The 17,314-nt window shown below is 43.1% G+C and overlaps 1 protein-coding gene across 2 annotated transcripts in view; it reads right to left on the bottom strand.

The window, feature by feature from the left end:
* KIAA2012 (KIAA2012 ortholog) overlaps positions 1-17,314 on the bottom strand; it is a 128,863-nt gene that overhangs the window by 93,949 nt on the left and 17,600 nt on the right. For both annotated transcript variants that reach the window (XM_053597487.1, XM_053597488.1), the window contains exons 3-7: positions 13,310-13,469; positions 11,110-11,265; positions 6,377-6,507; positions 955-1,138; positions 175-317 (exon numbers count right to left, since the gene is read on the bottom strand). In XM_053597487.1, coding sequence (XP_053453462.1) covers positions 175-317; positions 955-1,138; positions 6,377-6,507; positions 11,110-11,265; positions 13,310-13,469 — 774 coding nt within the window. The remainder of the gene's footprint in view (positions 1-174; positions 318-954; positions 1,139-6,376; positions 6,508-11,109; positions 11,266-13,309; positions 13,470-17,314) is intronic.

Here is a 17,314-nt window from a genome sequence, read left to right as displayed (position 1 = left end):
TTTTCAACATTTAGTAAAATACTACAGCTCTAATCCAGGTCCATCTGGTGAGCTCAGAAGCTAGAGAGACCAGTTCTCTGTTGAGATATCCCTTTGAGTCACCTCATTTCTAGATTGGCATTAATCATGTGAGCGTGCACGTGCGCGCGTGCACACACACACACACACACACACCTTTTTCTTGTTCACTTCTCCGGGGGCATTTTTCTTTGAGCCACTAGTAGATACTATAGGAGGGAAAAGGTATCTTTCAGCAGGACGTTCCTGTGGCAAGTGTCCACTTCTGGCCTTGTGGAGTTTTATAGTCCCTTGTTTATCTGTAGAAACAGGATGGAAATGAGAATTTATTAGTTGCAGGTATGGAGATGCCCAGTTGACTTTCAACTTCTATCACTTTTTGGTTAACGGGAAGACAGGGAGAGGGCTGGGGTGCTGAGAGAGCCATGGCTTTGTCTGAGCAGGTTCAGGAAGCCACAGTACATCTCAGTATCCAGGTTGGGCTCTTGCTATGAAGTGATGGAGAGAATGTGATGATATCATTACCATGTATAATTAATATACATTAATATGTACTGAGTACTAAATACAGGAAAAGAATCAAGTGAAGTATTTTATGTACATTAATTTACTGAATCCCCACAAGAGCCTCATGGGGACATTATTATATTAGCCTCATTCTACAGATGAGAACACTGAGCCTTAGCAAGATTAAATGATTTGCCCAAGATCACAGTTCAGTAAGTGGGGGACGATTTGATCCCAGGCAGTATGATTTCAGAAACAGTAGACAAAGAGGAGTCATCAGAGTCTCATTCCCACATCCAGTGGGGCTCTGGCTGTTATTTTTTAAGTTGAGTGACAAGGAAGTTCCATTAGGTATGTCTCAGTGTTCTGGATTGGACTCTGTGTGACTGAGTTTGCCCAGATCAATCAGCAAAACATCTGGGTTCTTACCACTAAGATCTGCCTTCCTGTTAAGGAAGCCACTGCCATAGAATGTAACGTGAAATTTGTCACTCAGGAGCCCAGGAGGATCAACGAGGGCATGCCCCAAGGCCTTCCTCGAGGTTTTCTGTGTCTTTTCATTGTGGTTTGCCTTTGAAGCATAGACACGAAGGTAATTCTCTGTTGACGTGTCCTAGGAAACGACAGACACACATTCCTATAAATAGGCTGTCATAAAGGAACAGTTAGCCCTTGTGACTCTATTCCGTTCAAAGTAGTGCCAAAGAAGATGAAATATTTGAGAATTTATCTAACAAAGGATGTGAAAGATCTCTATAAAGAGAACTATGAAACTCTAAGAAAAGAAATAACTGAAAATGTTAATAAGTGGAAAAACATACCATGCTCATGTCTGGGAAGGATCAACATTGTTAAAATGTCCATACTACCCAAAGCAATATACAATTTTAATGCAATCCCTATTCAAGCTCCACTGTCATACTTTAAAGATCTTGAAAAAATAATCCTTCGCTTTATATGGAATCAGAAAAAATCTCGAATACCCAAGACATTACTCAGAAATAAAAACAAAGCAGGAGGAATCATGCTACCAGACCTCAGACTATACTATAAATCAATAGTGATCAAAACAGCATGGTACTGGTACAAAAACAGAGAGGTAGATGTCTGGAACAGAATAGAGAACCAAGAGGTGAATCCAGCTACTTACCATTATTTGATCTTTGACAAGCTAATTAAAAACATTCAGTGGCGAAAAGATTCCCTATATAACGAATGATGCTGGGTGAACTGGCTGGTGACCTGTAGAAGATTGAAGCTGGACCCACACCTTTCACCATTAACTAAGATAGACTCTTACTGGATTAAAGATTTAAACTTAAGACATGAAACTATAAAAATACTGGAAGAAAGTGAAGGGAAAACCCTTGAAGAAATCGACCTGGGCGAATATTTTGTGAGGAGGACCCCCCAGGCAATTGAAGCAGCATCAAAAATATACTACTGGGATCTAATCAAACTTAAAAGCTTCTGCACAGCCAAGAAAACAGTAAGTAAAGCAAGCAGACAGCCCTCAGAATGGGAGAAGGTATTTGCAGGTTATGTCTCTGACAAAGGTTTAATAACCATAATCCACAGAGAACTCAAACGTATTAGCAAGAAAAGAACAAGTGATGCCATCTCAGGGTGGGCAAGGGACTTGAAGAGAAGCTTCTCTGAAGAAGACAGGTGCATGGCCTACAGACATATGAAAAAATGCGGGCGGCGCCTGTGGCTCAAGGAGTAGGGCGCCGGTCCCATATGCCGGAGGTGGCAGGTTCAAACCCAGCCCCGGCCAAAAAAAAGAAAAAATGCTCATCATCCTTAATCATCAGAGAAATGCAAATCAAAACTACTTTGTGATATCATCTAACTCCAGTAAGATTAACCCATATCACAAAATCCCAAGACCAGAGATGTTGGCGTGGATGTGGAGAAAAGGGAACACTTCTACACTGCTGGTGGGAATGCAAACTAATACGTTCCTTTTGGAAAGATGTTTGGAGAACACTTAGAGATCTAAAAATAGACCTGCCATTCAATCCTACAATTCCTCTACTAGGTATATACCCAGAAGACCAAAAATCACCCAAAGATATTTGTACCAGAATGTTAATTGCAGCCCAATTCATAATTGCTAAGTCATGGAAAAAGCCCAAGTGCCCATCGATCCACGAATGGATTAATAAATTATGGTATATGTACACCATGGAATATTATGCAGCCTTAAAGAAAGATGGAGACTTTACCTCTTTCATGTTTACATGGATGGAGCTGGAACATATTCTTCTTAGTAAAGTATCTCAAGAATGGAAGAAAAAGTATCCAATGTACTCAGCCCTACTATGAAACTACTTTATGGCTTTCATATGAAAGCTGTAACCCAGTTATAACCTAAGAATAAGGGGAAGGGGGAGAGGGAGGGGAGGGAGGAAAGAGGATGGGCGGAGGGAAGGTGATTGGTGGGATTACACCTGTGGTGCATCTCACAAGGGTATATGTGAAACTTAGTAAATGTAGAATATAAATGTCTTAACACAATAATTTAAGAAAATGCCAGGAAGGCTATGTTAACCAGTGTGATGAAAATATGTCAAATGGTATATAAAACCAGTGTATGGTGCCCCATGATCGCATTAATGTACACAGCTATGATTTAATAAATAAATAAATAAATAAATAAATAAATAAATAAAACCAGTTAGCCCTTGTGGCTAGACTTATGGTTCCAGGGATGACATTTCTTTTGTAGGCTGGGAAGAAAAGTAAGGTTAGAATGGCAAGATTGCTAATTCTGTTTATTACAATAAAACATTTTATTATTGATAGAAAAAAATGACAGGTAACCCTGCCTGACATATAATGCTTTCTTGCAAAAAAACAAAAATTAAAAATTAAAATGAAGCCCTAGTACTGTTGTCTTTATCCATCATGAAATGTCTCTCCCCTCTCTCCTTTCACTGTGTGGCTCTTCTACCCCTTTACTGTCTGCTTGGCCTATGACCATCTTCTTCTTCTTTTTGTTTATTTATTTACTTATTTATTTTTAATTAAGTCATATACACATATATCATGAATACATTTATACATATGTGGGGTGCAATGTGTTGATTTTTTTAAACAATCTGATGTGGTTACATCAAACCAATCAACATAGTTTTTGCCTCATTTACTTGATTATTGTGTTAAAACATTTATGTTCTACACTTGACAGATATATTTTTTTTTTCGACCAGGGCTGGGTTTGAACCTGCCACCTCCGGTATATGGGCCTGACACCTTACTCCTTTGAGCCACAGGCACTGCCCTACACTTGACAGATTTGACTTGTATCCTTGCAATATGCTCCATAGGTGTGGTCTCACCTTTTAGCCTCCCTCTATCAAACCTCCCCTCTCCCCTCCCTTCCCACTCCATTTCTTTTCTTCATTCTGGGTTATAGTTGTGTTCTATCTTTAATAAGAAAGTATGAGTAAATAGAAGTTGGTTTCATAGAAGTACTGAGTATATTGGATACTTTTTCCTCCATTCTTGAGATACTTTAGTCAGGAGAATATGTTCCAGGTCCCTCCATGTAAACATAAGAGAGGTAAAGGCTCCATCTTTTTTTAAGGCTACATAGTATTCCATGGTATACATATACCACAATTTATTAATCCATGCATGGGTCGATGGGCACTTGGGTTTCTTCCATGACTTAGCTATTATGAATTGAGCTGCAATGAATAATCTGGTGCAAATATCTTTTTTGAAAAGTGATTTTTGGTCTTTTGGATATACTTCTACTAGAGGAATTGCAGGATCCAATGGCAGGTCAATTTTTGATCCCTGAGTGTTCTCCAAACTTTTTTCCAAAAGGAACGCATTAGTTTGCATTCCCACCAGCAATGCAGAAGTGTTCCCTTTTCTCCACATCCACGCCAACATCTGTAGTTTTGGGATTTTGTTATGTGGGCTACTCTTACTGGAGTTAAATGATATCTCAAAGTGGTTTTGATTTGCATTTCTCTATGATTAAAAATGACGAGCATTTTTTCATGTGTCTGTAGACCATGTGCCTGTCTTCTTCGGAGAAGCTTCTGTTCAGGTCTCTTTCCCATAGTGAAATGGGATCACTTGTTATTTTCTTGCTAATACGTTTGAATTCTCTGTGGATTCTGGTTATCAGACCTTTGTCGAAAATCTAACCTGCAAATATCCTCTATGATTCTGAGGGCAGTCTTACTTGCTTTACTTACTGTGTTCTTGGCAGTCAAAAGCTTTTTAGTTTGATCAGATCCCAGTAATGTATTTTTGGTATTGCTTCAATTGCCCTGGGGGTCCTCCTCATAAAGTTTTCTCCCAGGCCAATTTCTTCAAGTGTTTCCCCGGCACTCTTTCCTCTTCTTTTTTTTTTTTTTTTTAATTGAACAGAATCTCACTCTGTCACCCTGGGTAGAATGTGATGGCATCATAGTTCACAGCAATCTCAAACTCCTGGGCTCAATGATCCTCTTGCTTTAACTGGGACTATAGATGCCTGCCACAATGCCTGGCTAGTTTTCTACTTTTAGTAGAAACAGGGTATCACTCTTGCTCAGGCTGGTCTTGAACTCTTGAGCTCAAGCAATTCACCTGCCTAGGCCTCCCACAGTGCTAAGATTACAGGCATGAACCACCGCACCTGGCTGGCATATGATCTTTTTTTTTGAGACAGAGTCTCACTATGTTGCCCTGACGTCACAGCTCACAGCAACCTCAAACTCTTGAGCTTAAGTGATTCTATTTGCCTCAGCCTCCCAAGTAGCAGGCACCTGCCATGATGCCCGGCTATTTTTGTTGTTGTTGTTGTTGTTGTTGTCATCATTGTTGTTTACTAGGCCTGGGCCAGGTTCGAACCTGCCAGTCTTGGTGTATATGGTTGACACCCTAACCACTGAGCTATGAGCGCTAAGTCCCTTATGACCTTCTTGTAAGTCAAATGAATTTATTCAAGATGGGAGCAGATGTTTTCTATGTTGCTCTGAACAACTATTACCTTGTGCACACACACACATGCCTTGGAGGTTAGAAAGTGTTTAATTTTAACTTGTTTAATTCTCTTAATAACCTTATGAAGTATGATAATGGCTCTGTTTTATAGAAGAGGTAATTCAGACTCAAGTTTGTTACATTTCTTGGACAGACTCATCACAACTAGTAAGAAGCAGGACTCATACCAAGGCTTTTCCGTGTTTAAGGCCAAACTGCCTTTTTTTCTAAATTGGTGAAGAATCAGGAGAGGATCTATGGTTAAATATGTTTGGAAAATCCAGAGTTAAACAAAGTTATGCTAGTGGCTTTATTACAGAACTTCTGGAAGTGCTCTATATCCAAATGTGCACTGTGAATTCCTGGGAGGAGAATATGTTATGCAACATTCCCCATATGTATTTGGCTACAAAATCTTTTTTTTTTTGAGACAGAGTCTCACTTTGTCACCCTCAGTAGAGTGCAGTGGCGTCACAGCTCACAGCAACCTCCAGCAGCTCTTGGGCTTAGGCAATTCTCTTGCCTCAGCCTCCCAAGTAGCTGGGACTACAGGTGCCTGCTGCAACATCTGGCTATTTTTTTTTGTTGCAGTTTGGCCCCGGGGCTGGGTTTGAACCCACCACCCTGGTTACATGGGGATGGCACCCTACTCACTGAGCCACAGGCACCGCCCTCTTTTTTTGTTTTCTTTCTTAATGAAGCATCTTTCAATGCTAGGATTCCACAGGTGGTACTTTGGAAAGTAGTAGTCAAAAGGGTCGATGTATTTTTCTCTGGAGGTCCCCAAGAAACTGCAAAGGGAGGGGGAATTTTCTCTGAAGTCAAGAAAAAACAATGCCGGGGAGCACTTTAGAAATGGTACCTGTGCCCAGGTGTTTTCTCCCTGCCAGGGCTGCTTCCTGAGTGGCCTCTGGCTGCTGAGGTTCTGGGCTACACAGCCGTGGTCCACGTGTCCACCAGTCCCAGCTTCCCCTTCATCTGAGCCCTGTTGACCTGCAAAGGTGAACAGTGGGTCGGCCTAGAATCCCAGAAATGGGTGTGGTACCACTGCTGCCTCCCTTATTGCTTCTCTGAGCAAACGTGTTCAAGGCCTTGTTCCTCCTCCATCTTCCGGGTTTCTGACAGTGGCTCCCCAGAGTGGCAGCTAGGTAGGTGGAAATAGAGCTGCAGTTCGAGTCAGGGGACTCAGCTAGGGTTTAGTCTTCATTGTTTGGACTTGATTCTCTTACCTGTAAAATAGACATACGGATTTCTTGGCCTCACTTTCAACCAGAGTTGTCTGGGCTCAAATAAAATAATGAATGCTGCAACAGCTTTTTGTAAACTGCAAGGGATTAGCAGATGGCAGTGGTGTGGCTTGCAGTCCTGCTCTGTTGTCATTGAGATGCTCTGTCTGTAGCAAGCTCTTGAAGGGTTTCCTGAGCTGTCTCCAGGCTTTTACTTGTAGAAAAACCTCTGCTGAATGCAGTGAGGGGTTCTGCTGCTTAGCTTTCTGAACTTGCCCTGTCTGCAACACTCAGGAAGGATCTGAGTCAACGGATGACTCCAACATAGTTAACAAATCTTTCATCAATGGTTTAAAGGGTCCTGCAGCTATTTTCATCACGTAAGGTAGATTTATTGCTGAAACAGTCTGGCAAGCTTTCCTTGTGTGGAGCCAAGCTTTAGCAATACCTCCATTCCCAGCATACAGCTCAGTGGAACAATGTAGGGTTGTCTTTCAACCAGGGGCTCTGGAGCCCGCAGGGCCCCAGGTGTTGTGGAACTCTGGCCTTCTGGGAGCTGCTCCTCCTCCACCCAGCAAGCCTCACCTTCCCTCTGTGCTCTCCAGCCCTTACCACCCTTCATCATTTCTGTCCTTAATGTCATTGGATCAAGAGTGAAATGCCCGTGTATAGAGCTACTCCCTCCTTCCCTTTTCTCTGCCCGTTGGCTCCTGAAGGCTTTCTGGGTTTGAACTGATGCTGAGAGTGATGGTGAAAGAGGCTCAACTCCGGTTCAGAGGGTCTGCTCAGGTTTGAGTGGCCCTGGTGGGCCTTGGAATCTCTCCGTCTGAGGCAGCCCAGGGCTACATTAGGCCTGCTCCCAAGAGGATCTCAACTCCACATACAGAATGTGGCATTAAAGACCTTTTGGAGTATTCTAGAATGATCCTTTGGGGTCAAATCGTTACCCCAGATCCATCATTCCAGATTTTCCTGGAATTGAATGCTTTTCTGAGGGTGGAGGAAGGGAAACTCTAGCCAACGTCTGCTCAGCTACTGAATGGTCTCACACATCAGAGTGTCTGAGTTGGGGCATTGCGCACAGGGAGATATAGAGAGACAATCTTCCCTTTTGCCATATCCTAGTTGAGTCTGAATATGTGACTCAGTTGATGTGTGGAGAAACAAGGATTTTTTCTCAGTAAACATCATCTTCTGGGGCACTTGTCTATGCTTAATAGAAACAGATTGGCAAGCAAAGTAAAAGAAACTTCAATTGTTGAAAGACAACCACAAACTTTAGTCTTTCTGTATCTCAAATATTGATTCAGAGAACCCACATAATGTGCATTGGGGTAGCAATTTAGAGCTTTTATGAAGCTTTCTACCTGTCCTCTCCCATGATTTTGCACAACCACCTAGGAGGAAGGAATGCAGATGTCATTATTTGCATTTTACATGTGAGCAAACTGAGGATGCAGGAAGCACAAATAAATGACTTGGCCTCCATCACATTGTTGGGGATCTGGGATTTGCAGCCAGAACTTCTGCTGCTTCTCTGTATGAAGCATCTGGCAAAGAGAGGGAGGCTAAGGGGAGAGAAAGTTAAAACCAATGAAAACATCAGTCAGGGTTCAAGTTCCAGCCTCTGAGCTTTTTGCTTCTTTTAAAATTGATATTGCTCTGTGATCATGAGCAATTGGGCATTGCAATTAGGTAGGAGGTATACTTAAAAGCTAGGAAGGTGTACAATTACTGTTTGTTGAGCACTTCCTATGTGTCATGCCAGCTACCAGATAACCCCATTTAATTCCCGCTTTCAGTTCTGTGAGGTAAAGGTGGGTACGGCCATCCCCAGGAGGGACATGGCTTGGAATTGGGTGCCAATGGCCACATGTTTAATCAGTATTCTATACGGCCTCTCTGTTTTCTGCCTGACTTTTGCAGCTCCTCTGTATACGGCATCAGTCAAGGAAGTCACTTTACCCCTTAGGTGTGCAGTGTTAATCCCCACATAAAATGGAAGCAATCCAATCCTCTGCCCAATGTTTTGAGAGCCTAGGTCATCAAAGTGTATGGATTTTAACTGGAGACAGCAGGATTTTTGAAGAGAAAGGCCAGGCATCTTCAAACTTTTTAAACAGGGGGCCAATTCACTGTCCCTCAGACTGTTGGAGGGCCGGACTATAGTTAAAAAAAAAAAAAATGAACAAATTCCTATGCACACTGCACATATCTTATTTTGAAATAAAAAACAAAACGGGAACAAATACAATTTACACCGCTTCATGTGGCCCGCGGACCGCAGTTTGAGGACGGCTGGCATAGGCAATGATGAGATAGTGTACCACCCCAAGAAGGCCAGTGAGTCCCCATAGAGGGGCATTATCTTCACGAGTTCACCACTTCCCAGGACATGGGTGGCTCAGAAATCAATCTCTTCAGTGCTCCAGAGTCAACTGGTCTCAGGATGTCGACCCGCATTAACAAAGTGCATACAGATTGATGTATAGACAGGGTTTTAATTTACAAAGAGAAATGTAATTACCTGACCTGCATATTTCATTTAGATGAACTACATGTGTGGATCAGGTTATGATCAGAATTCCCTGGTGCCAGAGACAAGACTTAGAAAGGTGTGTGGTTGGAGCGGCCCCAGGCTCTGAGCACCCACCATGCTCTCTACTCATTCAGTAGGCCAGGTTCTCTCCTTATCCCGACCAGATCATTTCCTCAAGGATAGGGCTTGGTCAGGCATTGCCATTGTTTCTGAAAATTTCCTTTTTCCTTTTTTTTTTGAGATGGAGTCTTGCTCTGTCACCTGGGCAAGAGTGCCTTGGCTTTATCCTAGCTCACAGCAACCTCAAACTCTTGGGCTCAAGCTACCCTCTTGCCTCAGCCTCCCTAATAGCTGGGACTACAGGCATGTGCCACCATGCCTGACTAATTTTTCTATTTTTAGTAGAGATGGGGGGGTGTCTCACTTTGCTCAGGCTGGTCTCAAACTCCTGAGCTCAAGCGATCCTCCTGCCTCAGCCTCCCACAGTGCTAGGATTAAAGGCATGAGCCACCATGCCCTGCTTGAAAATTTACTTTTTTATTTCACAAAAAATTTCGTATTATGCTGGGCTCTTGTTCTTGCCTTTTTTCATGAGCTCTACCACCAGCCAAGGCTGTGGTCTTTGCCTATTACTGCTGCCTACTCATCTTTTCCCATCTCCATTACCAAACACAACTGCTGGCTCTTTGAATGCTTCTAATTCCCGAGAATAATATTGACAGATAAAATCTCCCTAAAATTGGCTAGCTTACAGACAGTTCGCAACAATAGTCTGTGTGGTAATGAGGACTTATTGTGCCCATTACAGAGATGAGCAAACAGAAGCTCAACAAGGTTAAGTGACTTGCTCAAGATATTACAACTAACCTGCAGTGCATCTTAGGAGGGTACAGGTGAAACTTACTAAATGCAGAATATAAATGTCTGAGCACAATAACTAAGAAAATGCCGTGAAGGCTATGTTAACCAGTTCGATGAAAATATTTCAAATTGTATATAAAACCAGCACATTGTACCCCATGATCGCATTAATGTACACAGCTATGATTTAATAATAAAAAAAAAAGATATTACAACTAGTAACTGACAGAGCAGCCATTGTAATACAGATTGATGGCTCCAAGGCTTTTTTTTTTTTTTTCACATTACATTGCCACAAAAATCATAGGATTGGGCAGTGCCTGTGGCTCAGTGAGTAGGGCATCGGCCCCATATACCAAGGGTGGCGGGTTCAAACCTGGCCCTGGCCAAACTGCAACAACAACAACAAAATAGCTGGGTGTTGTGGCGGGCACCTGTAGTCCCAGCTACTCAGAAGGCTGAGGCAAGAGAATCACCTAAGCCCAAGAGCTGGAGTTTGCCATAAGCTGTGATGCCATGGCACTTTACCCAGGGCGACAAAGTGAGACAATGTCTCTAAAAAAAAAAAATCATAGGATTAAATAATATTAGAGCAGAACAGATCTAAGAAATCATCTAAGAGTCTAGGACTACACTGTCCAATACAATAGCCACTAGTTGCTTGTGGATATTTAGATATAAATTAATTAAAATTAAGTAAACTAAAAATCTCAGTTTCACAGTTGCAGTAGCTACATTTCAAGAGCTCAGTAGCTACATGTGGCTAATGGTTACGATATTGGACAGCACATATAAAACATTTCATCATTGCATAAAGCATTATTGGATAGTGCTGGTTTAGACTAATTCCTTCATTTTACAGATGAGGATTGTGCAACACCCAGAATCCCTAGACCTTATTTTGGGAAACTCCATTTTAAGGTGTTTGAAATCTAATATTTGAGAACTGATCATAAAATCAACATGTACCTTGTTCAAAAGATTTTCCTTGTTGAATCCAAAATGGAGGGAAGACAGGTAGGAGATGATATTTGGGTGGTACAGCTGAAAGATCCTGTTGTGGCCTGAGAGTCTTGGGTACATTGAGTCGACTGTCCTGGAGCAGCACAGAATCTTTGATGTATCCTGAAGAGTAGGTCAGGAGTTATTGATAGAATTAATAGTGGTTGCCAATCTAGAGTTCTTGTGGTCCCCTGCTTGCACTCATTCTGGTTTTGGACATTGCCCATTAAGGAAGACAATTAGGAGATGAGAGGGATTAAAAAATGAACTAGAATCCACGGAGGCTTTCTATGCTGTGCCTTGGGTGCTTCTGCTCCCATGCCACATGTGTGCTGCTTCTGCTCCATCATTCCCAAGATCTGCTCTCCCTGGCAGAAGTAATGTGGCTACCTTCATGAGGCTGGGTAAAAAGTTTCTCCTGCCTCAGGATTAGAGATCCAATAGTAGTGGATGTATCCTGCTTGCTTCTGTAGGCCCCGGATCAACAGCCTTCTCAATCCAGTCATTCTGCAACTATTTATTGAGGGCTTACCAGTGGGCCCACCATGCTTTTAGGCAGTGGGGTAAATACACAGGAATCAGACATGGGCCCTTTTAAAAGGCACTTACAGTCTATTGGAGAGACCAAGCTCTCCTATGCTCTACTGTGTCACCCTGAGTGTAGGTTTGATATAAGTGAGTTGCTCAACATTGACTGGAGTTGCAGGGAAGACTTCGCAGACGTGGGCTTGAAGATTTATCATAGGGATGCAAAGAAGGGACTAGGAAATGTGCTAGCATCACAAAGGTGGTAAACTCTGAGATGTGAGAGGAGAAGGTAGCAGGCTCCTTGGGGCTAGTGGCCATCAGACCTCCAGCTTGAGGGCCTCACCTTCAAGAGGGGCTTTGGCAGGGAATGATGGCAGGGGGCCCAAGAATGCACATGTGCACATATCTTTACTTAAACCATGTATTTTAGCCATATGACTCCCACAGAGTGGTGGAGACATTTTTTGATGTTAAGAGGAGTCTTCATTCTTGAAAATGTTGGACTTAAGTTGTAGGACAGTGGCCTGCTGTGCCCCCTCTCCCACCCAGTGATAAACACATCTTTGATTAAGAGGCTCTTTCTCACGAGTGTTAAATAAGTGGAACTGCATGAAAATGAAACCCATTCCTGGACAAGTCCACAACTCTCTTTTTGCTTGAAATTGCTGCCTATTGGGGAAAGAGCTACTTTCTCTCCTTTTCCAGGATAAATCTATAAAACAAGAAGAAAGAGAGTCTTCTTCTGGTCCTGCCTGTTTGCTGTTGCTGGAGACATGGCAAATAGCCGATTGGGCACTGGCTAGTCCTCTGCTCACTCTTCTCGTCCCCAGTAGGTTTGCCAAATTAAATACAGGATGTCCATTTAAGTTTGAATTTCAGATAAACAATGAATACTTTTTCATTAGAGGTATGTCCCAAATATTGCAAGTTTAACTGTTTTTTGGGGGGAGGCAGGCAGGGTATGTGTGTGTGCATGCTAATTTTGGCAACTCTAACCCCCAACCATTTCCCATTTTCATTTTTAAGCCTTTGCAGAGTGCATCTGGGGTCTCTGTACAGCAGAAGGGTGTCCATCTCATTCCTAAGTGGGCTGTGTTGGAGAGCCGCCAGCTTTAAGGGGAGGCTTAACATTTTATTTCCTGGAGGACCTGAAATCACCCCAGACAAGGAATTTGGGAATGCTGGGGAATAATATGGAGCTGGGGGTGCTGGGATGATCTGACTTCTGGTCCCAGCTCTGCTTTTGCCTGAATGACCTTGGACAAATTACCTCTCTGGTCCTTTATTCCTTTACGATGTAAAAGATGGAGGTTGAACTGGAGGATCTCTGAGACCTCTAAGTGAGGAAGGTTGGGAAGCAAGTTCTGAGATGTTGAGGGTGAGGCTGCTGAGTGTGAGGGGTGGGAGTGAAGGCAAGACTTCAGGCTGTCCTTCCCTCTGCACGTGTGGGGAAGATAAAGGGTGCACACCATAAGCTCCATAAACCCACACAGACTTATGGGCTACCAAGCTTGGGGACTTCACTTTAATGGAAAATTGGACCTGAAACCCATCAGGCCTTGATGGAAAACACACTTTCACACCAAAATGCGAGGTAGGGAAGCTGGGGGTGTACCTCCCCTCCCATTTTCCCACTGACCTGCACGTTGGAGCCTGCATATGGTGTCAAGGGGCCACGTCTGCGAGAGGCCTCGGAGGTATCTCTTGGCTGAATACCCGGGCTGGATCTGCCGTTGGGCCTGGCTCTCCAGCTGGCTTCGGAAGTAGAGATACGGTTGCCAGGCTCTGTCCTGCTCCCCCTGTGGGGACACCAGTCAGGAAACAGCACAGATGCCGAGCCCTGAGCCTCTCAGTGATACAGGCTGGTTAGCACAGTCCTCATCAGTAATCCAGGAGACTCCCGGAAGGGGCCAGAAAGCACCAAAACCAGATGCCTCAGCTGATAGACATAAACCAAGAGCCCACAGAGCAAAGCTCTGGAAGGCCCCTGCAGATTTGCAGTTGGAAGGAGAGAAAGAAATGACAAATACCAGACCCCATCTTGAGATAGAGGATTAGAAAAGGATAAAAGCTTCACATGAAAACATATTACCTGGTTCAGCCTGTGGAAATCATTTTAGGACCTTCGAAAATGGCTCTGCTGCAGTGGGGAAGCCAGCTCACAGATCCACGTTGGCATTCAGTGTTTGTAATACAAATAATGGGACAAACCATGTCCATGTTCGTGGGGAGCCTGGCATTTTGAAACCATCTAGCCTTGATCCATTTCATTTCTGCCAAGGAGAATTTTCTGGGAAGCTACCTGCCAAAGTCAGTCCCACTGTGCAAGATACTGTGGAGAATGAATGTAAATAATAACATCTCACACCTGGCGAGGAATTTACCTTATACAAAGAATTTTTACCTCATTACAGTCGTATCGGGTGGGCTGAGTTAATACAACCACTTAAGTGATACAAATGTTCTCAGAGGACCACTGCTTAAGCACAAGAATAGCAAACTTGTGGCATTTGTATTGACATCTCTTGCCCTCCCTTGTCTTTGGCAGACGTCACTAATTAGTCATGGCATTCTTGACTGCTGAACTAAAGGTGATCTCAGAATCCATTTTCTCTTTTAAAATATTTTTGAGATTGACACATAATTTAAATAACATGCACAGAACTTGGATGTTCAGTTTGATAAAAAGGGACAATTATATACATTTTTGTAAGTACAGCATATTTTCATTAGCCCAGAAAGTTCTCTCATGCCCTTTCTAGCCAGCTTCCTCGTACCCACCAGGTAGTCACTATTCTGATTTCTAACACCATGGGCGAGTTTCTTCTGTGAATGGAAACAAACAGCATGTACTCTGATGCTCCGGGAAAGAGATCCACACAGTATCCCAATGAGAATTGGCAGGAAAGATACATCCCATTTACCACCCCTTGGCTAAGCAGCCTCCCCACCCCCCGAGAATAATAAAGTCTGGAAAGAGAGAGGGGAAAGGCTCAGCCAATTAGCAGTGGGGTCAGAACCAGAATCCAGGGCTTCAAAAGCCACATCAGTGCAAAGCCTCCATCTCATCAATGGACCAGGACTCAGCAAAGCAAGAAGTAAAGATGGTTTGGAAGCAGGTGCCTTAGTGAGTGTCCAGACAGTAAGAACTGTAAGATATCAACATTTTCACACTCGTTAAAATGCAGTAAAATCTGACTCATTAGGCTTGAACAATGAGAAAGAAAGTTTTATTATTTCATGTTAACAAAAAGACCAAAGGTAGGCAAGTACCAGGATTGGTTAATTCAGTGGTTCAATGGCTCCAGCATCCTGAAACCCATTCTATAGGCACCAAATCTCTTCCTGCTTTTGAGAATAGTCTTTTCACGTCAGTCTTTTGGGTCTGCACAGCCTGAACAATGGGCACAGGAAGATATCGAGTGGGTACAAAAAGCACAAGCAGAGGCCTGGGGAGGAGACAGCTTAGGGAGAAATCTTGGGAAGCTTAGGGAGAAAGCTCTGGAATTCAGGCCAGAGTGTGTGGGTTCAAGACCTGCTCTGTCTTGTAGAGATTTTATAATCTTGGGTGAGCTCTAGAAACTTTCCGAACCTTTCTCTAAAAGAGAGATGATAGCATGGAAGAGGGAGTAGAAAGTTCATGGATTTTGGAATCAACCTGAGTCAGATTTCATGGTGCCTGGCACAGAGTAGGGGACCCATATAGGGGTTGGGGAATGAATAAGTAAATGAATGAATAGTTCCAATTCTAGCCCTGCCACTTCTTGAATTCCTGGCCTCAAGCAATCATCCTTGGGCCTTGGCCTCCCTAAGTGTTAGGATTCCAAACATGAGCCACCATACCTAGTGAGCCCTGTCACTTCTCAGTCACCTAAATTACATAATGTCACCTGTAATACTGATAATACCTACCGTTTACAGCTTTTTTTTTTTTCTTTTATTTTAAGACAGAGCCTCAAGCTGTTGCCCTGGGTAGAGTGCTGTGGCATTACAGCTCACAGCAACCTCCAACTCCTGGGCTCAAGTGATTCTCCAGCCTCTGCCTCTCAAGTAGCTGAGACTACAGGTGCTCACCACAATGCCCAGCTTTTTTTTGGTTGTAGCCATTATTGTTGTTTGGTGGGCCCGGGCTGGATTCGAACCTGCCAGCTTAGGTGTATGTGGCTGGTGCCTTAGCCACTTGAGCCACAGGCGCTGAGCCCTGTTTATAGCTTTTTAATGGTGTAAATAATGTAAGCAAAATGTGCCTCACTGTGCCAGCCTAAGGTAGGTGAGAGGGTCCTTCCTCTCACTCCTCCTGGGCTCCCTGCCCTGCCTGCTTCCTACCTGTGAAAGCACTTTCTAATCTCTCAGTAATCCTCATGGGATGTGAGGAGAACCCAATGAAGGGGCCTGAACAGATGCTTTAGCTTAAGATGAAATTGGCCTTGAGATCTAGCCCCGCCCCAGGGTATGTGTATTTAGGCAAGTGAATTACTTCACTGAGTAATTTCATTTAGTGTCTTCAGTGTGAAGAATAAATGAGCCGAGGTCTATACTCCATACCCAGCACACAGTAGGTGGTCAACAAATATTAGGTCTTCTCTGCTTGCCCTTGCCCAGAGTGGGGGGAGACTGTTAATTGCACAACACTTTTTCCTTTCACTTCTTTTTGCTGATAGAATCACCGATTTGTTTTTTTAATTAATTAATTAATTAATTTTTTTTTTTGAGACAGTCTCAAGCTGTTGCCCTGGGTAGAGTGCTGTGGCATCATAACTCACAGCAGCCTCCAACACTTGGGCTTAAGAGATCCTCTTGCCTTAAGTTTTCTATTTTTAGCACAGATGGGGGGGGATGTCAATTTTGCTCAGGCTGGTCTCGAACTCCTGAGCTCAAGCAATCCACCCAACTCCGCCTCCCAGAGTGCTAGGATTACAGGCATAAGCCTCCGTGCCTGACCTCAGAACCTCCAATATTTTGTTAACAAAAACTTTCCCCCAGATACATCCACACTTCCTTATCTGAGGGAGATTGGTTTCAGGATGCCTGTGGATGTCAGAATCCAAGCATGCTCAAGTCTCTTATGTCAAATAATACGGAATTTGCCTATGACCAACACACATCCTCTCATATACTTTAGATCATTTTTAGGTTATAATACCTAATATAATGTAAATAGTTGTGGAATTAGAAATTTGAGGAGTAATTCAGAAGTCAGAATTAGAAATTCGAGGAGAAATTCAAAAGTTGTCTCAAAAATTTAGCAAATTTAAAGACAAAACCACCAAAGATTTTGACGCACTGAAGCAAGAATTTGCAGCCCTCAAAGATCTGAAAAATACAGTAGAATCCCTCAGTAACAGAGTGGAGCAAGCAGAAGAAAGAATTTCTGACATTGAATACAAGGCTTTTGAACACTCCCAAACTCTCAAAGAGGAAGAGAAATGGAGAGCAAAAACAGATCATTCTCTCAGAAAGCTCTGGGATAATTCGAAGAAGGCTAATATCTGCCTTATTGGAATCCCTGAAAGTGATGAAGTGGCCTTGCAAGGCACAGAGGCCCTTCCCCATGAAATTATGAAAGAGAATTTTCCAGACATGCCAAGAGATTCTGAAATTCAGATAGTAGACAGTTTCAGAACCCCAGCATGACTCAATCCGA

This window comes from Nycticebus coucang, chromosome 7, assembly GCF_027406575.1.
Source record: "Nycticebus coucang isolate mNycCou1 chromosome 7, mNycCou1.pri, whole genome shotgun sequence".
NCBI classification, from domain to species: domain Eukaryota; kingdom Metazoa; phylum Chordata; class Mammalia; order Primates; family Lorisidae; genus Nycticebus; species Nycticebus coucang.
This window is presented reverse-complemented; position numbering and strand designations above follow the sequence as displayed.